Source organism: Branchiostoma belcheri, unplaced genomic scaffold (genome assembly GCF_001625305.1).
Source record: "Branchiostoma belcheri isolate BF01 breed outbred unplaced genomic scaffold, Haploidv18h27 scaffold1, whole genome shotgun sequence".
Lineage (NCBI taxonomy): Eukaryota > Metazoa > Chordata > Leptocardii > Amphioxiformes > Branchiostomatidae > Branchiostoma > Branchiostoma belcheri.
Window position 1 is genome coordinate 4054596 of NW_017802379.1, and position 22299 is coordinate 4076894.

Here is a 22299-nt window from a genome sequence, read left to right on the forward strand (position 1 = left end):
GTTACGTTGCGTCAGAGCAGGTAGCTCTTTTCTCTGGCACGAGCAAGGCCAATTCGATTATTTCGACGTAACTGACTCCTAAACTAGTGTCTGGACAGTTTGTGATCCAATGAGTCGTTTTGTGTGCTTCTCCAAAGTTGTACGACTTACCGGCAGACGTGTTATTAGGTGCACAATAAGGGGATTACGAGTTTATCTATACCCAACAGTTGGAGACGCAAAATAAAAGTTCAAGCAATTTGCAGTTTGCAGCTAATTCTTTGCCAACTCATCCAACGAGTAATATCGATCATGACCATGGTCGTTGGATTCAGATAGAAATAAATTCTCCTGGTTGATCATTTGTCATTCAATACTTTTTCTTAAAAATTGGATCCTGAACAGTGAATTTTTTCTCAGAAGCAACAGGTGACACGCGTGTCACAACACTCTGCTCCTCAAGCGATGGAAATTTATTTTCTTATCGCTAAAGATAATCCGTCCGTCCTCCCAACCCACCCCGAGGGGCGCGCGATTCAATCAGGACGGTCGGTATTCATGAGCGGGGTGCGATCCCAACTCCCACCGGCACACTCCGGCGTGACAAGTCATCCATCCTGACTGTCGTTAGATGGAGCTTACAATTCAGATTTTTAACCATCTCTCATTACAATTCAGATCTTAAACCATCTCTCGTGTTAAGCAGTCAACTGAAAGACATTTCTAGACCCAGTAAAGTAGCACTGATGGCTAAATTAAAATGATCCAACGAGAAAACACCAAAACCAAGACCTCAATTTATAAAACTTTTCTCATAAATGGAGGTTGAAATTTTCATCATGTCATATGTATATTAAGCATTTAATGCATGACATGAAAAATTGATTGCAAAATTAAAGCATTCCAGTTATCCGTAATCAAGTGACAAACCTGAGAAAAACTTTGGTGTCTGGTCCTCATCTGACCTATGGTCCATTGTAGCCTGGTACCCAGCCTTGTAGGTGGTGCACTTCACAACTGTAACCATCCTTGCTGAAGAGGACTGGATACCAGGTAAAGTCTGTATACGTAGGCTATGGGCTATGCTGGTGCATTTATTTTATATTGCACTTGTCAAAATTTCACAGATCATGTATTGAAAAATAAATACATTTACATCTTACCTTATCTGGAGCTTTTCTGAAGACCTTCTCTGTGCATCTGCCAAACCAATAATGAACCATCCCCTATCATAAAAGTCTTCAATAGACCATAAACTGTGGTTGGGACATAACTGGATCGATATCTATGAATAATTAGGAAAGTGTTCAGTATATGATCCAGTTCTGACTCACATTGTGTGCTGAATCAATACCTGTATAGACTGTGCTAAAAGCCACAGCAGATGGTTTGCATGGTGTGTTTGCATCCAACAAAACCATGTAATGGTAAAAGACACATATATCAAAGCACACAGTCTTTCTAATCAAAGTAAAATGCTAGAGTTACCATAGATGTCACACTTTTGCATCGTGTAACAACTGATGCAGCAGGTACAGTATGGGACACACATTTACTGTAATTCTCCGTCATTTAAAACAAGCAACACATTGACAAGAATTATTTTATCAAATGTCAACTTTCCTGCAACTATCTATACAACTGTTTTAAATTTCATAGTCAAATCTTTTATCTAAGGCACAATAATAACATCTTTTATATGTGCATTCATTATGAACATTCCTATTAAAAAATGTAAAAGGCATTGTTTGGAATATGCCAATGATATATCTAATAGCTCAATTTGTTGTGATTCAAGACATTTTCATTTTTTGCATAGTTTGTTTTGTTCTATGACTTAACATAGGTTGCAACTTCACTTCTTTAAAAGTTAGCTTTTCTAAAAACAAGTGAAATTTCATTTAAGACACTTTGTTTTTAGATACATACATGTATCTCTCAGAATGAAGAAAATAAAAGTTTATTATGTATAGTAGATCTATACCTTTCTTTATTGCAGAAAAATAGTGTACATTTTGGAAGATGTGAAAGAAAGGAAAGGTTCTGGAGTCTGAAAAGTCATTTCAAGGTCATCTGGCCCAGCCAAACAAATCACCTCGCCGACAATTATCGGCAAACACATTACCAGTCTTCAGCACACCAATATGCAGCCGGCGCGGGAAGGTGCAATGAGACGTAATCGGTGTCTCGTCCCGACGGCACCTCAAAGCCTTCACGGACTTTGTCTCGTGTTTATTGCTTGGCTGGTGAAGAAGTCTGAATCCCACAGATAGATTGGTGTCAGGAAAGCAGGTTAAATGCTATTCACGGTCACAATTCCTCCAGCTTCATTGCGATAGTACAGAGCCTGAAACACAGGTAGATCAGGGCTTAGATTTTCAGTACAACTACATGTATTTCTAACAATGTTTGCTAACATTGTATACCAGAACTTCATGCAAAAGTGTTTCCTTTGTATGTAAACTTCACACAACTTTATGACTTACAGTAAGGTACCTACACAGTAAGTCTGGAGTAGCTATACAATGACAGCATACATTCATCAAGTACATGTACGTACATTTGTATCCATCACTCCATTTACTCTAAGGCTAACATTACAGAAAATAATCACAGTAAGATTCTAACTGCCTTTAACCATTATTTCTCCCCCAACAAGGGATTATTTTAAAAGCTAGCAAAGTATCCTATTCCTTTCTGAAAACAAGGAATGACGTCATGCAGTGCCTTTAAAAGCTTTCCAAGCTGGATGGGAAATTAGGAACGGGTCCAAAAACGGATGGACTTGGCTATATGGCCCCTACAGTTGCCAAATGAAGTTAGACCCAATTTTTGAACTGGGCTTCAGGGAGTGGCAGAACCTGGGCTCATCCGGTCACCTGCTACCATGTCTAGACTGGGGGAAAGCTTCGGGGAAATTAACTCTACTTGACTTTGTTAGTGTTACGTGTAAAGTGTTCTGTGGATCAATAAGACAATTACTGTATGAGGGCGTCACAGAAGTTCTTCATTTGCAACTGCTGAAAGAAAAAAGTTTTTGAATGCAGAGGAGAGCTTCACCTATTGAAAAAGGAAAATTTTTCCACAATATTTCAATGCATCTTATACTCTGGGCACTAAAAGCCGTTTATTTAATGTTAGAAGTGTCTTCCGGAAAACAAAACATGATGACACTGTATTATGAAGCAAATCTGAACATTAATTTCCAACACAAGAATTGGAAATGTACCTTAATTCTCCATACTAAAGGCCTGGCTAGAACAAAACTGGCTCTACTCATACATGTTTATTCTAGGACAATTATTCAGCTCGTAAAATACATCACTATGTCTTTATCTGTCTCATAAAATAGATGATAAGTCTGTAATCTTATAACAACATCAGTCAGGATTCCTCCCCTGCTTGTCTTTGATGAGACACCTATCAGACATATCAGGATGGTCCACGGGGCACGGAGAAAGGGATCATCCTCCTGAATCCCCAGGTTTGTGCTTTGCAGACTGAATGCCTCTCTGTGAATTGGGTGTAATATCTATGGACTGTACCAAATAGTCTGGGGGTGCCTGTTGTATGGCAACATACAGAGAAAAGGGCTGATAATGGTTGTCAGTAGTTGAAATTCTTTTGGTTCTTTCCTTTGTTTTCTGCAATATGTGACTAGTATTATTGCTTGACATATTTTTTCCACAATCTCAGAGGAATAATCTCAGAGGCGTAATCATATTTTTTTCCACAATCTCTGAGGCGCAATCAGTAATTTTAAGCCTATGTAATCCATGCAATTTGTGTAACAAGTACACAAAACCTGGATCTTATTTAAGTGTAACCTGCATGCTTAATTTAATGCAATGCAGAGATGCTGTCTTCCTGAATTTAGCATTAAGTGCTGTCTGGACCACCCCCCACCCCCACACACACTACCACTAAATCCCCACTTTCCTGAAATACTAATTTCATCAAAGTTCTATAGACCAAGGTACAAGGTTTGGCCCAAGTTGTTTTTGTGTACACTGCACAATATGAACCAGTGACCCAGTAAGTGAGAATGTCATGCCAAAGGTATGTCTGCCCACCCGCAACAACCAACTCAACAAGTTCATTAAGATTCTTGTGTCAAAGTCCTTTAGAAAAGAGGTCATCCTCCTGTTAACAACACGTCATATATATGGGAATCGGTGCTCGGGGTTTGTTGACGTGACTGACGACAATTGGCTGTTGTTCAAGTTAATCTACCTCCAGCTCTGGGTCTGGCCTTTTTTGAAGAAGAAGGAGAAATCTGTTTTGGCGGGAGAACTAGTATGTATAAGGGTCAGGGCAGCCAGGTTGCAGCACGTTGTATTGTTAGGTACACATAAGTATACACTAACTGCTAATAATTGAAATACTATGTTTGCTGCATTTCAGTTTGGCATACACTGCACCTGTTAGAACTGTACAATATGTTCTGAAAGAAAAAGGAATTTGTTTTTCTGAGAGCACTGTAAAAGAGGGCAAGGACTGTGACAAGATGAAAAACAAACTACAAAGGTAACATTTGGAAAGTAAATTCATAATGTTTACCTTCAAATGGTCTAGCCTACCAAACTACTGCTCTGTCTATTCTCACTCAAACACATTAATTTTCATATACATGTATATAGTGACCAACCCCTCCAGCACCAGTTACCATGGTGACAGCTATCTTGTCTAGGTCATTGACCTTACTAGGTGTTTGGAGAAGAAGATGAAACAGAGCAAAAACAATGTTTACCTCCTACAAAGGTTAACATAACAATTTGACAAATAGGTTAAAAAAATTAGTATTTAAGATAATTGATATTATATGAAAGGCAGATTCATAATTTTATTTCTCTTACAGGTTTCTACTTTCTAGTTTCTTCTGTCCAATCCTGAATGGAAGGACAACATGAGAAGACAACACCACAGTAACTACACACATGTCAAAAGGTGAAAGGTGGCTGAACCCATTAAGCAGGAAAGTTGTGTAGCCCACCTGTTCTGAATGGAACTGCCCTGAGGCAGATATTATACATGATCCTCCCAAGTGTTATCTACAAAACAGATCTCCCAATTTCAAGCTCTGTAGATGACAGGGGAATGATGTACATAAAGAAGAATGCTGTTGTCTACGACACGTGCCATTCTACTGACATCATGGGAAAAACCTTGACAACAAATCAGGACGGTTGGTGTCTCAAAGGACAGTAGGGAGCCAGTTATTACATACATTTATGTATACATGTACAATGTATGCCCGGGTACTTGAGCACTGTATACTGTAAATTCATCATTCCCTGCATGGCCTTTTAATTAACTTAACTTAGAGGTAGGAGGTGAAAGAACCACTACAATCATTTAAAGATCACAGTCATGTTGAATACCAGTATGTTATCAATGCAAAGGTTATGTTTTTGTGGATGCTTGTCTTTTTAGTTTACCAGCCTTTAGTTATCAGGTTGATATGTACATATGTATCTCATAGTGGGTATGTCTTTCCTCAAAGAGGAATAAGGGACCAAATTTTAGGTCAGATCTGGATTTTGATGCTTTAGGAATTTATGTTGTCAGTCTTGTCTATTGTGTGGGAGATGTGGTTTTGTATGGATCAGTAGTTGTAGGTGTACAAGCAAAACAAAATATCAAGATTGTTGACATGATAACGACTAAAGAAAAGTGGACTTTACATGTTTCTTGTTGTCATCAACAAAGAAAGTGGTTCCTTATCAGAGGGCATCAAATAGTTAACTGTTTATCTTGCATGACTTCTGCAAAGTGTAGGTGTTGTTCTATGTGGGGTATTTAGGAAAATCTGGGTCCACTTTATGTAATGAGTGTTTTTACACACCTGTTACGTACGATGCTTATTCTTTTAAGGAGGGATACTTTGAAGGCTATGACATGATTGAAATCGAAATAAAGAAATGGCAAGTAGCATTTCTTATTAAGAATGGTCCTTGCCTACAGTTTGTATGTGATAAATGCCGAACAGTTATTAGGTTTTTAAGGACCAATTCTGGTGACTGCCTATTTCCATTCATACAATGTAGGACAGTTCAAAGAGCAAAATGGGGAATCTGGGTCATTGAACTCAAAGCACTAAAGACCACCTAATTCTTTTAGACCTTAGAAGTGTGAGAGAGCACCTAACAGCATGGCACTTTGCAACATGAACATGACTTGAATGAAGAAACGTAAAGACATGTTTCCACACTACTGTAAATAGTGATATTTTTGCTGTGACTCTTTTCACTGTCAACTCATGTCACTAAAAATATGTTTGGTTTTCTATTGTGTCATATACTACAGTCAGTGTTGTTTCAACTGTGAGCCCAACATTACATTACAAACTCAAAATCATTGCAGCAAAATTTATAAGTGCTGTGAACTAGATGAATCTATGGTACATGTATAAGGGGTTAAATTTTCAGGTACAATGTATAATTGATTTAGCAAGGCCGTATATTAACTGTCTAATGATTGACAGTAAAGGGACAGATTATGATGAGATATATATTCCACTGTCCCTGATTGTAGTTCTCTTGATTGTATCAGATTGGCAGATAGCTATGCTTCTGCAGTGCCAGTAAATTAGAAAATGCCTGATACACAATAAGGACATGCTCTCTATCAATGATGGGGACGATTTTGAATGAATGGATGGTACAAGCAAGGTGCAGGCTGGGAGACTTGAAGGGAGTGTGTGGGCTGATACCCTCAGTTTTTCATTACTGGTGGATCCCTGAATGGGTTTCCATCAAATAGACACATTTCATTATGCTACAAGATAAAACAAGCTGTGCAGCCACCAAAAGGACTTCTATTACATAGCTATTTTGAGTTTGCTATTTTGAGACTAAATTTCATTTTCAATTAGCACCATTTCCATTCATAAAAATATATTCTGTTCCAGGCATTCAATGTAGTGCCAGATGTCAAACAACATGTTCATCCATACTGTACACGAGTATGGTCCGACGTAACATCATGAATTTCTGTGCACAATCTATGGGCCTGTACAAGTTTCCCATTGCGTGAGGTCATCCCAGGAAATAGGAGAAATTTATGACACCAGTACAGCTTTCTTTTGATTTATGATTTCTGGGGCGACAGTAAATTCAAAGCTCTACCTGCTCCCCATGCACACGGAGGCACCAGGTGCAGCTGAAACAGTCTCCCACCTGACAGGACCTCGGAGAGCCATTAACGGTCAACACCACCCATCTATTTTCAGAATACCAATGACTCAGGCTTCAAAAGGGCAGCCCACGTACCAGCTGCAATGGTTTTCTTTTACAAAGGAACATAGCCTTTTGCAGCATACATCTACAGAAAATCAAAGTCTTCTGCAATAGCTAATACCGTGATGTTCAGGTATACCAAAGTCTTTTGCGATGAAAGATCAAGACTTTTGAAAAATACTTGAAAGAAAAAATAATACATGACATTTGTATGTGCAATATGTAACTGTACATTAATGGTGCTTCAAAGATACACTTAGTCTAGACACATTTCGGTTGACTGTACTAGTGGGTAATAGGTAAAGACTAGCCAATTTGATTTCCTTATGTATTGGTGCTGCAATCGAAATTTCGTTACGACGATAGATTACTGATGACTTAGCCAATTAGATCATATCTCTTAGTAAATTCAATTTCTTGATGACCTAGTCACTTACCAGTAAGCTTGTCAAGGGGGAAAGAACACAATGACTGGCATAACATTTCTGACTCTACTTTCCAAGGAATATTTTACACATTAATAATCTACAAAATGTTGACTGTGAAATATTTTAAAGCACAAAATCAATGTTTTAACCCGCAAATTCAAATATTCCTGGTAAAGTCCACAAAATAGGGGTTTAACAAAATCTATCCTTTTGAAAAAGATGTAAAGTTGATCATTCAGATAACTATGTCATAGACTGAAATGACATTCAGAATATAGAACAGATAAAAAAATGATCTTAATAATATTATTCATCACATTTACTAAAACATGCTAAAATCTACCCCAAACTTTCCACTGTTTTCTTACTGAAGGTTGATAGTATGTCCCTGTCTGATGGTATGTCCTGTCTTCAGGGCATGATCTATCTTCCCTGAGTAGCTGACCCAGTTTTGCCTGCCAGCTCACATGATGAGAATGCTGATATGCCAAGGACAGGCTTACATGTAGGCCTCTCAAGCCTGGGGATGAAGATGGACACCTGTGATTGGATGAGGCTACTGACTGTTTCTGGTCTGTTTAGTCATCCTCATCAGAGGTGAAGCATGATAAAAATCATGCTTTTTCTATTAGCTATGCTTGTGCAATGCAGCTTCGCTACAGCTCAAACATAATATAGGGGGTGATGATGTTAACCCCACCGTGTGGCTAATACGAGACGGAGGTTTGCCAGGCGATTTGTAGTGTCGCCCAGACAGTAGTATGTGGACCATCACACACCTGGGCATGCCCCTACTCTTTTATGAAAGGTGTGGTAGGTTCTTAACATGCGTAGGGTGTGGCTCTCCCGAAACACGGGAAATGCAACTGACCTCTAAATACATTATCTCCCTGCCCTCCATGTTCGGTACATGCAAACATCCTTTTGAAGTTTTTGACAGTTGGAACTCTTTATTACCAATCAATATCCAGGTCAGAGGTCAACCATCCTTCATAAATGACTTCAAATTTCAATTACAGTTGACCCAAACTGATACTGCAGGCAGGCAATATTTCACTTTGATAAATACTCCTTAATCTATCTGTTTTGCATAAGTTTCCATGGTGACTGCCATACTGGCCTCTCATTGGCGGTTCATTTTATTTAGAACAGTTCCACCTAGTTAGAGTTCTGTCTCCACAAATTCATGGAACAGGGCTGCAGTGATCATGAGAGTTTGTCTTACATTAGACTAACCCTATTCCAACCTCCATCAACGAGTAAAACAAGCCCTCACATCTCCGGCGACCTTTCGACCTTGCGGCAGAGGCCATTGTACTGATGGGTTTGCAAGATACATGACATAACTGTTCATCCTCCTGAAATGGAAGCCTCACACTTTATGTGCCATAAACATTATACCAGTGATATCTTTTACATTGTAAACATAAAGTTTTAGATTGTCTTCTTAAAGATCAGTACTTGCAGATTTTACTACATGTACATGTCAATGACCAGCCATGCAGGTGCATGTATTTAACACCCACGAGGCTTAGACAATAAATGAAACTTTCTGAAGCCCAGGCATCTTTGTTGCAGTTCCTTGAAAGAGGCTTTCAAGAATCAGTCGGCCCCAGGACAGTCTTATGGACGTCTAGTCTGAGCACTCTGTGCTTTAAATCCACCTAACAGCCTTTAGAAAGCTGCCAACCTTTTGGATCAGCACCACAGGAGTGATAGATAGACCTGCCAGGGGTAATATTACACTCACTGGTGCTTTAAACTTGCCTTTAGAAGGCAAACTCAAGCCATCAAAACTTTCTATACATGGCAGGTCTATGTTCGGAGATTTTATGGTCAACATGTGAATGTCATGTTGAGAAGCAGAAAAAAGCGATTCTTATTACAAACTCAGTTCATAGACATGTTGTTTTTCTGATAATTCACAGTATTCAAGTATTTTGAATCATTCATATTTCATAATGTACATTGCTATCTCTATACTTTCCTCTAACATTTGTATGAACTTAATGTTTTGCCTTGGAACTGTGATGCAATAAATGAAGGTAATATTATGTTTAAGACTGTTTCACCTGCAAGATAGACGAACAAAGTTTAATGATCAATGATTATTGTCAGAAGTTTGACTACATTAGGCATTTGAGGTATTGACTCTAAAATCTCAATAGTTGCCAAACTTCTAACAGTAATCATCGTTAAAGACATACTTACTAATTAATCTGCAATAAGTCTGCTTCTCTACCTCCCCTGAGTGGTGCATGTTCACATAGTCTTGTGCCTTTGCTGTTATTGTCTTGTAGAGATCTTCATCACTAAGGAGGCACTTGGCTTCACTCACAAACTCCTGAACAAACACAGAAAGGTTCATCTTCAACTTAGTGAAATTACTTTTTACTTTTTGCTGTATTAAAAAAGGTTGAGTCAAACATGTCTCTAGCTTTGAAAAAAAACATTTCCATGGTCATAACTATTACTAAAGCCCCACAAGCTAATTTATACATTAGTGATGATTAAAGTACATGTTGTAGACTTTTAGAGATGAAATATTTTGCTAAGCTGAAACAATTTAAGATTGAATATCCAAACTTACACATAGACTAATGTCTTCATGTGGCACTTAATTCTACACATTGCAAGCCACAAGCCAGTTTACAGTAATAAGCGAGATGGATTACTTTATTTTGAATTTCTTTCAGACTCTTCTTATTCATGGTTTTGCAGATGATAATCAACTAATCCCCAAAAGAAAGATAAATCCATGTACATGTGTCCCTAATATGAAACTGCTCTTGCTATTGGAACAAAATCCCTAGAACATAATAGCTAGACATCACTCAATGTGATATCGCAAAGGCAATCTTGTTATTCTACATTTCTCATACTTAAGTATTTGTATTCAGCCCTGCCCTTTTGCAGGAGGGAAGATAGAAAGGAGAACCTTAATTTAGTGGGGTTAATACGGATATTGTGGAAAAGAGATAATGTTAAGCTGAATTAATATCTACCTTACATTAGAGATCAATCTATTTTCAACCCCCTTTGCAAAGCAGAAAGCATATTTAGTAAGATATAATTTGAGGCCACAGCAATATAATTTTAAGGTTCTCGGATCTTTAGAAAATATGCTAACTGGAAATAAAAAAAGAAAACTTTAGAGGCAGGTTTATTAATTCAGGTGCATTCAGTTTTATGGAGTGAACACAGTTGGGTTTAAGTCTTCCTCCCTACCCTCTGTTTTAAAGATGTCTTCTTTTACTTTAAAATATCTGACTTAAACCTTATCATTAATACATAGTGCTTGTGTTGGATCTCAGTCTCTTCTTACTTACTTACATGACCTGGCAACTGTACACTATAGTATGATTTGAGCACATCCTGTTGTAACATTAAGTTCCACAATATTCCTAATAGAACCTGACTTATGACCTATCACGTACAAGTAGAGCCTGGTTCTGCTCATGTACACATGTATAGCAGCATGATTCCAGTTAATCCTTACTTGCCTTATGGAAAATCATATAAATCAATTCTGACCGAGAACAGGTTCAAGTGAAGGACACTGTCACGTACACTTACCATGCACTGGATTTAACACACAGCCACAAAGTTCACATGGCCACAAGCTGAATGTCACATTGGAAATGGCAAAGACTTAGTTATGACTGACTAAACAGCTTTGACATTTTGTTGTATTCCATTATGCTCAGTTAGACTGTGAGAATAGCTTTTATTTCCAGTGTTGTAGGAGATTTGTTGATAAGGGTGACTGAGAGTCAGAGGTGGGTTTTATGCCTTAATGCAGACGGGGCTCTAGCCAGCTTGAAATTTTTTTCTGTCAGCCCAGGTACATCATTGAATTTGGGGAGGGGAGCACCCTAGGAATTTTGAGAGGCAAATCATGGTGTTAAGAGTAGTTGTCAGTGGTCCTTCGGATGTTTTTATACTTCTACCCAATATTTTTTTGTTGATTTTGCATGTCAAGGTTGACCGAATGGTTTTAAAAAAATTTCCGTCACACTCCACAAAGTTCCAGTAATTGACGGAAAAACTGGTGCTGGCTAGAGCCCTATAACTTATAAGGTTTAGAGGTAGGTGATGATGCCTATCTGGCCAGGGATCCTCACTCACTTTCATCACAAAGTGCGGCTTATCTTCTTCAGCTCTATTCGCCTTGGTAGAATAGAGCCCTACAGTGCATGTAAAAGGTTTAGCTTTGCATGTTGATAGGTTCTGGAATGGACATGGCATGAATATCAAACATGTTGCAACCGCTTACTCATCACTGAATTGTGTTATCTTTATTTGGCTACTAAAGATACTACTGTGGAGTAAAAGAACTAACTACATACGGTAAAAACCTGAACATGTTATACCTCCTTTGGACATTCACCCACCCTTTTACCTGTTTCTGTGAAAAATTTAAGGACATGAATTGATTCGATACAGAAACCTCAACTAAAAATGGGTGAAAGGGATATTCATAATATACGTATGCCCTGAGTATAGTTGACAACAATATGCTGTACATGACATTTAACAGAAACAGCCAAAGCTAGGGCTTGAGACTCGTCCTTTGAAACTGGAGTACATGTTATGTGTTGATTTATGCCATCTACCAACTGCTGATAAAACGGCTCATAAATGTTGTTGCATCTATTACAGCAAACAGCTCTGAACTTACCGCATAAAAGTTTCATGTACGGTTGCTGAGTGCATCCCGGGGGCACGTGTCATAAAACTCACCTTTACTGCTGATGCTGAGGATTCTCGCTGACTACTAAACAACTGAATCAAAGGGCAGCACAGCACATAAAAACTTGTAGGTGGGCCTTCAAATGTTACATGACTTTGACATGTTTTTAGAAGTCCACGTATGAGACATGTTTGCAGTGGTACCTGAAAAAAGGGCTACAGCGTACTGAGAACATGCATCATGTAGGATAGATGAAGAAACAAGCTATTCATGTTGAGAATTAAATTAAAATCCCAAAACTGAATAGCATAATAATTATTGAATCCACGGGTAATACGTTTGGCATCAAAGAACTTTAATTAATATTCTCCATTTGAAAAGGATATTTTTAAAAAATATCACCTTGAAGTTGAACTTTATTGTAGTGATCCTGTTTGTCCTGTGAGCTTTATAATTAGTCTGGTAGGTCTAAAGGTAATTTCCCACTTTCATTTGGGGCAGCAAAATATGAGGCTTTATCCTCTAGTCATTCCCAATCACCCAAACTGTACATTCAAGTATCCCAGACTAATTTAGTTGCTGGAAGACGGCCAGGTCTCCCAATGGGAAGTAATTTCATAGTTTTTATGTCAGGGGAGAGGCCATAAGTTGTTAAGTTAACATCGGCCAGGGTGATTGTGACCTTGAAAAGTGAGACAAACTTAATGAAAGTTGCTCTGGGTGCCAAAACATGGATGCATCAAAAACCCAGACTTCAATGAACCAAAAACATAGCTGCTATCTATCTGCCTGAGCTGACCTGGTATTCAGAGTTGTACAGCTTTGGTATTTCACAGCTGTAAGAGACACTGAACTAATGCTGGATTACTATATATTGGTAAACTTTAAAATGACATGCATTACATATGATTTCTTGACAAAACATCCTGTTGACAAACTTTTACACAAGACATAAATATCCATATCTATGCAGGTATTGACTTACATTTATCAACTGAATTATGATATATATAACTATTTTTAACTTGCTGACACTTAATATATCTGTATCCTCCTTTGATGCAAAATTCACTATGGATTGTCACAAGAACATGGCAACAGCAAATAAAATATACCAATTCACAAGATATATTGACTTTCACATTCTGACCCCTTTCTTCATTTCACCTTTACCTGCCTGGGTAACCTACATGTATGAGATCAGTATGGCAAACTAGTTACTAGATGGAGATATCCCAGTGGCACAATTTCTTTTTCTTCAACCCCAAATCTGGCTTTCAGTCAACCCAAATAAGAGGAATGGTCCTGATTATGATAATGAAATTCCACCATTAATATTTCGCTCTGACATATTCCTATCACTTGCTCCAGGAATTATTCTGTAAAATCTCCTAGGAGTGTGGAAGAGAGTCAAAATGCAGCATGGGAGATGCACTATGTCTGAATAGGAAGATGTAAGGTGAATAGTCTTCCATGCAAACAGAATAAAGTAAATCAGATCGTATTAATCAAATACACCAGAGATCTACCTAGGGACCGGGGTGGGGGTACAATATGGTAAAATTACATGGAAATTGTCAGATGTCATTTGACTCATTAGTCTGGCAGATCTAATTCATTTTGGCATCACTAATTTAATACCAAGTAATCCTATATGCATGTGAAATTACCGTGGAATTGAATATAATTTTTTTTACCCAAACTCCTATACAACCATTTACAAACAAAATACAAATCAAGTTTCTAAATGCTGTTACAGTAATAAATTTACCCACATACAATAAGAATTATACCCGTTTAAAAAAATGGTACAACCCAGCCATATATCTTGAGAGGTTCTATCAGTTCAACCCTGGAATAATGCGTGTCATTTAGAAGCGACTCACGTATTACAGGTGCCACCAAAGGGATACAATTTACCCAGAATGGATCAGATTTTACGCATTGGCAATGCTTCACCTGTGATTTGGGCTTGGGGCTCCCAACCTCAATAAAGGGGCTTTCAATATTTAGCGAGGGGACATGGTTCAGCCGATCGCCTCGCAAGGCAGTCGGCATTGATTTTCCTCAGAAATGCGAGAGAAATGCATGGAATTCTGTCGATAAATGGCCATAATGTGCCGAGAGGATTGAACAAATGTTCTGAGTGGGATATTAGGCAACATCGTGCCAGCCAAATGTCAAGTCTTTTAAGCCAGGAATGAATGTAATAAACTATTCGAGTCAAGACAGATTCATAAAGCACTGCACTCTGTGGCATTGAACAGTCTGATTGGGAAGGATTGATTTAAATACGATGAAGCTCTCGATAACTTTATCATAATGATAAATGTGCAATGATTTTCTGTCATCAATGGTTACATCTTTTACTGTACGGTATTAAAGTGAGGGCATGGCAGAGAGAGGAGTCACTTGATAATACTTAAGGACGGATCAGTTTAAGTCTGCCTGTGAGCCAGAGTCAGGGTTGATCAGAAGTACCAGAAGACTTCATAATCACCCATGACACTGTAGGAGGAATATTGGGGGTACAGAGAGGAGATTATTGTAAGGGGCCCTGCATGCACTTTTTTTTATAAGGAGTAATCATGTACCTTTTAATTCTGCGTAATTCATAGGCAGCAGCTCAAATTCAATGTAAATGTACATGTAAATTTGTAATCAGTATGTAACATGTACAATATAATTTTCTACAAGAGACATAGTCGGCACCTGGAATTTTACCATAAAACATACATGTGTAACAGTGTAAGTAATAAGTTATTCGTTAAGTGTAGTCAAACTTGCCTAATATCGTCCAAAGTAACCATTATGTGTGGTGCATCCGGTTTTCTGTGAATGGAGGAGGCTTACAAACAACAGTTTCAGTTTTCACAATTTTAAACTTCATCCCACCACATTACTTCTGGTTTGTGCACTTAAAAAACTAGGGTGAACTGGTTTAAATGATATTAAGGTAGACAACCCTGCTGCACCCTCCATAGCCCGTGCCTCACCTCTGATACAGTGCAGGACCCAAGCAATTTCACATAATGTATATACATTGGCCCAATGGCCCTGTTTCCAAACTCTTAATATTCCACGGTGTAGTACAATTTACGAGGGGTCACGTTATAGTGTGACCCTCGCCTACCCTACCATGCCAGCACCATCCTGACAAATTACTCGCACAACCCTCGCCACTGTTACAGCCTGCATATAGCTTTAATGAAGGAGGTGCTGTGTCCCTGTGACACAAACTTTTGCTGTTTGGTGCCATAATCCCATCATGTGTGTGGACACACATGTAGACTTCTAACTGAAGTGAACAAGCTTAAAAAAATGAACCAGAACCAACAAGAGACCAGTATGGGAGACCAGTATGGGACTCATGTGAACTAAAAAAAAAGAGAACAGTTTTGACTGTGATCACGGCATAAGAATGGCAACCATAAGCTCAATTTTTTGATAATCGAATGTAATTTGATTATGTTGCCGTACATTGTATTTGGATTCGGCCTGTTTCACCTGGCTTACACTAGTTTCAGGTACTAGTATTTGTCAGCCATTGTCTATAGGACCTATCATTCAGGAGGCACTGCTAGTAATGCAATAAAATCAGGCTACTGTGGATAGTGTCAGGTACTTTCTGTAGCTTGAAGTCTAGATCTGGACAGTAAGGGAGCGGGCATCTTGTCATCCAATATACTAAATGCATTATTCATTTGACACTAAAACTAGAGGTCACAGAGCTCCAGTGAACGGTAAATTACCCAGGAGGTAGAAACACATAGCATCAACTTTACATGAATTTTATGACAGCATAAAGAAGATGATTGCAAAGCTTCAGGACATTACATTGAAATTAAAACAGGTTCTGAAGAGAAGATGATTCTTAATGTGTGTTTTTTACAACTAGAAATTTAAGCTTGAGGATGAAAGGTAATGAAATAAGGAATTAATGTTTCATAAAAGCCCCATTTCATGGCATGTTACACTGATTAACAAACTATATAATCACTATACAGAAAAAATAAAACATGTATTGAAAATCATATTCATAGATTGTATGAAGCACAAAATAAGCCATACAGAGGTAGATTATGGATGTGTGCATGCAATTTCTGCAGCAGCATGTAAGAAATCAAACGTGTTCCCCTTCCCCATATTGAGCGTTGCTGACAAAATGGACGGCATTACTTATGGGCAGGGGTAATAACGTGCCTCCTGGCAGCACTCAATTCCACCGATAGACGTCAGGGGAGTGGAGGCTACCCTGGGGGAAGAGAACTGTCCCAGATAACAAGATTCTATTCCCTACATTTTTGTTCTGTATGAGGTATTCTACATTTAAATGTAATATGTACCTTTACCTTATAGGGTGCAGTTACAAGCAAATGTCTCCAGGTGGCTTCACTGTTCAATTCATGAAGCACACCAAGGAAGATTACACTAGCAGTATATATTATAATCAGATGCTGCTAATGTCATCTGATGACAATAATAACCAGTAAGCTTTTATGGCTTTATTATGGACTATGGTAGTGGTTCATAACACATATTTTCCATAGCAGTCTGAATTGAAGTGAGTAATGTCCCCCCTTTGGGTTATGATATATGGGTAGTAAATCTTATCTATTCAGGCATATAATATTTTCAATGCATGTTTAAGTTGGCATAAAACATTTGATATGTTGAATATAATACATGTACTAATAGACTAATGTCTTAGTTATATGACATGCTTGTAGATGTTAAGTTGGCATATGATTCTTTCAATCAATAGCATCTGATATAGTTTAAATATAGCCAACTGGGGCACAATTATCTGTCACCCAAAACCCTTTATAGGACAACTTTTTCTTTCTTCATTGCCTTAGCTCATGTTTCTATATCATAGATTTTCCAATATGTCTTAAAGCCATATAACTAAGTGTCCACTGCAGGGATTTTGGCTGAACATTTTCTTACTTTTCTACACAAAGGTTTAGATGCGCATGCAGAGCAATGAACTATAAAACAAGGAATTTCACATGGATTTCTTGTACAGCCTGACCATGAATATCTCATCAGTGACCCCTAAACCCCTTTGATACCCTCGCAGATTGCGAGCAGTAAAAGAGGCCAGGTTGCAGAGCCCATGAAATTGATTTCCTGTCAATCACCCTAAGCTGGTAATGGACAATTCTGAACTCCCAAGCCCCCTGAAAGTGGCGCGTATATTACAGGCACTGCTCAGATAAAATTTCCAATATGGATGGAGTATTCCATTGTAATGGGTAGGGACATTGACTGGACATAAATGTTTGTATTCTGTAGTCAAATGAGTAACATATACACAACAATACCTTTTGATTAAAAGTTGTAATATACAACGTGTATAAAAAAGAAAACAGCAGTGTGTTCACATTTCCCATTCTCTATTGAATCTTAAGCATTAAGGGAAAACACAATCTTCCCTTCAGCCAATCTGCATATACCGTACGGTATTCTATGCAAACTGTAAATTGAATAAGACATTTACATAATGTTGTCATTTCAGGCCCTTTCCTAATGTGATTGGATGTGTCTTAATCATGCATTCTAAGTCAATGCATCTGTTAACTCGTGTCAACACATTAAGTCTCTAGGAATGATGATATCAAAATAGAAATACATGTATACATTAAATATAATGTTTGAAATGAAATAGGCATAAATCAGTCAGATGGTTTGTAGTCATAAAGACAAGAAATAAACAGTCAAACTAATCAGTAAAATGAGTCAAATCAGTATGACAATTCAACAACATTGGTATGATGATTATACAATGTACTTATCAATTTTGAAATGCAGTATTGAAATGGGACACCCAAGATCTACTGCAGTACTTGTGCTAGTTGATAGGTGTCACCCATGCATACGTCACGTAAAATTTGCTTCAGAGTGTTTACAACTGTTCAGCATCAAACACGATGTTCAAGCCACATGAAAGGCCTGCCAAAATTTAAACATAATGCTACATTTCATCAGGACTTACCTCTGGACTATTGAAGAGAAGTCCTGTCTCCTTGTGTGTGATGATAGCAGCATTGCCGGCAATGTTCCTGGCTATCACAGGCACTCCCAAACACATAGCCTAATCATTGGGACATACATGTAAGAAGATCATTTAAAACTATCTAAAACTTTTTCACAACACTAGTCTGATGATGTTCATCCATCATTGTCTATGACAACCCGACTTCAGTTGCCCTTGTGTGTTTTGGGTGTGGCTAATGAATCTGATTTTTATGTCCAGTAAATGTCCCTAAAACTCAAAGTCTACAAATACAAATACAGCGTTGATTACAGAACAGAGTGCGACAACCAGCACTAGTTTGAAAATTACATGTAGTTTGATTATCAGAAAGAATGCTTGGAGTAAGTTTCACCTCCAAGATGGCTCCTGACATCCCCTCGCTGACTGATGAGTTGACCACAGCACAGGAGTGCAGCATGAGTGTGTGCAGGTCAGCCTGGGGGAGGGGGGGCAGCAGGAGGATGCCTGGACACCTGGGAGGGGGGGCACAGATATTATATACAACATTACATACACATTTTGGATATGTCATTCATTACCTATCCCAACAATACACTGCAATACACATGAAAGTCACAGTATACCGGTATATCTTGTCAAGCATGGGTACCTGCGGATTTCACCTTTTACTTTCCTTGCATAGTCCTCATTCATCTGAAACAAACAAAAATTAAAATAGTTTTGTACTTGAAGTGAATGTTAAACTGTTGGTGCATGCCATCTTTAAGGAGAACCATACCACAAATGTGTTAAAGAATTCCCCACACTTATCAATAGGAGAGGTAATTCAGTTCATGTATTCCCAGCCAGGATGCAATTGCTCAACAATCCAACCTATTTCTTAATGCAGCTTGTACCCCAAATCAAATCAAGCTAGCCATGATAGATAAAATGTTATTTATTGTAAAAGGGCTTTCTTACCTCTGGTCCCACAATAATAAGAAGAACCCTGCTGTTATCTCTATGCCATTCTGCAATACCAAAGAAATCCATCTTTAATTTGCTTTAGTAAATCTGGGTAATTGTATGGGTCAAGAGCACTTGCAATATGTACATTACAGTTAAAGTGCAGAGAAATTTATTGCTGTCTTACCTGAAAATACCTGCAGCAGGTATAGCGGATCCTTCACTGGTCTTAGTCCACATACAAGTAGAAAAACTTTTGTGGAGTCATTCAAATTATCTGTACAACCACCTGGTAATTAACAAAAGAATCCTTTATCAACAGAAGATGTGACTAAAGCAAAATCATGTACTACCATGATATGTTTAACTGACTCAAAATACATGTGTCACAAATGCAAAATATGCAATGTAACTACATGTTCTAGTATGCAGCACTCTTTGTGCTTATCCAGAGTCACAATTAAATGGTGCTATTATGCAAAGCTGTAATAGCAAAATCACAGTGAGAGCTTGCAGGTGCAGCTGACCAGAATATACCCCTGGCCAGAATATTCCCACATGTACTCTAGCCAGCTTGGGGTATGTCCCAGACTGCTACACCTGTATTGAGGTAGAGTGACTTACATGCACATGAACCAAACTCTGCAGCTCTGTAAGCAGTTAAGATGTCACTGAGGTGAGATGATGCAGAAGCATATGTACAAACACCTGCAACAAAAACATAAAAACAAAATACATATGCTACTAAGCACAAAGGAAGGTCTTTTCCCCTTCCAAGTATGAGAATATGTTTGCAGATCTGATTATTGACACTAGTTATTCAGCAGCAATGTAAAAGAAGCTCACTCAACTTTCAATAGATTGAAGTTAAACAAATAAAGGGGTACCTTGTGGCTGTATGTGGATCTTGTCAAGAACATGGGGCTGAAATGTAGGTAGGTTCTCATTTACTTACAGTTCTTAAAATAATTTGCAGAGTGCAATACATGTACATGTATAAGCATACTGAAATTTAAACATCGTTTCAAGATAATCAGGTGGTAACCTAAGTTACGAATGTTGTACTCACCCAGAGTCTTAAGGCTTGTTGTCTTATCTCTTTTGAGAAACACACCAGAAATCTGAAGGTCAAAATACAGGATATTAAGAACAATCAGGATGACAGAATGGTCATTTTTGTCTGGGATGGGTGGGATTAGTGTGAAGCATGGTCCGGGCACAGGCCTTTCATAGTGACGACTGAATTGTCACCAAGCATGTGTTTGCTATAGTGTTGACCTGGTTGACCTTAGTGATGTCCTTACCTGGCTTGGTTGACAGTAGCTGTCATGAGGTCCATACTGTCTGGTATTGCTGCACTTTCATTTAGATCAGTCCCTCCAAACACCAGTCCAAATGGTACTGGGCAGTCTGCAATCATAACATACATCAAAGATATTGCCATCTGATTGCAATCTAAAGTACAAGTTTTTATCTACAATTTACAACTGACTGGTATACACTATTTTTACAGTAAATAATATAAAATTTTGCCTTGTTGATGAGTGCACATCTAATATTTCCAACATCTTCTGATGTTACAATTAATTTATTGCTCTTGGAGTAGATGAAGTATGGTATAACGACAGGTCATCACATTGATACAAAAAAAGTCGGACTCCTAATTTGCATATCCCTGCTCACCCCTGAGTAGATTCCCTGTCCTGCAGGCGTTGATTCCCATAATGCACCTGATGTCATTGTTGTTGATGAATTCCCAGAGTTCTTTGCAGCCATCAAAGTTGCTGGTACACTTCCTGATACACCTGTGCCCACCACTTTCTAAAGATGTCCTGAAGAAACCAAAAGAAACTTGGTTTCAACTTTTGAAAGAAGAGACAAAATTTCCTTGGTCTCCTGGCTGAAAATTGGACTTAAAATTTTTGTTTTTCAGCACTGTACCAGTACCCTGAAACCATTCCTTTAATTTTGCTGTCTTTACCCAATTTTCTTCAACATTGAACCACTAACCTTCATATGCAGTGGGGTAAAAACATTTTGAATTTGACGTATTTTATATAATACAAAAGTTAGTGTCTAAAACATAACGTTACCTTTTGGGTTAAACTGCAAGACCTGAACCTTACCTTATTCTCTCGGCAGTTACTAAGTTCCCTGAACAAGGGAAGCAGTAGGCCAGGAAGAGGGTTGTCATGACTTGTTGTTTCTCACATTTTAGCTGTCTTCTCCGTCAACCTAATGTAACATATGTTTCATAAGTTATTTACCAGTTCATAAGCTCCTAGACCTTCTCTAACGCTATGTCATATTGCAAAAGGTCACTATTGTTTCATTGATTTATCAGAGCAAGGACATTATTTGTTTGCTCTGTTGTTTGTGTGGGTACGTACGCAGACCAGATGTATCAAGCTAGATTGTCACATATGAATGCAGTTAACTCAATAAATACGTTCCCAGCATGCCCAAAAGCTTGCGACAGGCTTAAAAGCGTCTATAGACTTCAATTTCGTCCTATAGTTAACCCTTTGAAGACCAACTACTCCGTGAAGGTTGGAAATTAGAACTTACCAGAAAGTTTGGGGTCTAAATCCGCCATGCTGTCACTTGCGCACTTTGACCTACGGTGGACGAGTTCACTTCTCATGGAGGGGGTGTAATTAGTTTGGAATAATATTTAACCACGTCATGAAATATAATGCCATAATGCCATCTTGTGACAGTGTTTTTTAATGTGGTGAATTACGTATTATCATTTTAGAAAGTTACTAAAAATTACATTCATCTCTTGCCTGCCAATAATTTCCCCTCTCTGCGTCAATGGCCAGTTCCTTTCCCTGTCCTTGGTGCTGAAAGCACCTTTCACCAAGAGGATTTCTTTTGTTCATAGTAGGGATGTTTTCCTTACAAGAATTATCCTCCCTTAATTTAATGCCTTACAAATAGCATGTATGTATGTAAAGCATCATTGCTGTGTCTTTGTCCTTGTCATGAAACATAAACACAAGCCTAACTGTT

At 38.2% G+C, this 22299-nt stretch overlaps 1 protein-coding gene across 2 annotated transcripts; it reads right to left on the reverse strand.

Moving 5' to 3' along the window:
* Positions 1–1993: 1993 nt before the first annotated feature.
* On the reverse strand, positions 1994–21513 carry LOC109464194 (glycosyltransferase 1 domain-containing protein 1-like). Of its 2 annotated transcripts, XM_019761131.1 has the most exons (13): positions 21411–21510; positions 20968–21116; positions 20589–20694; positions 20354–20405; positions 20172–20208; positions 19909–19992; positions 19472–19573; positions 19300–19349; positions 18989–19032; positions 18731–18851; positions 18337–18435; positions 9857–9989; positions 1994–2326 (listed from the first exon to the last, which is right to left on the reverse strand). In XM_019761131.1, the coding sequence occupies exons 1-13, from the start codon at positions 21476–21478 to the stop codon at positions 2307–2309; spliced, it is 1065 nt and encodes a 354-aa protein (XP_019616690.1). In that variant the 5' UTR covers positions 21479–21510; the 3' UTR covers positions 1994–2306. The 2 variants fall into 2 exon arrangements, with proteins under 2 accessions (XP_019616690.1, XP_019616697.1); XM_019761138.1 differs by lacking the exon at positions 19909–19992 and having other exon boundaries at positions 21411–21513.
* Positions 21514–22299: the final 786 nt, after the last annotated feature.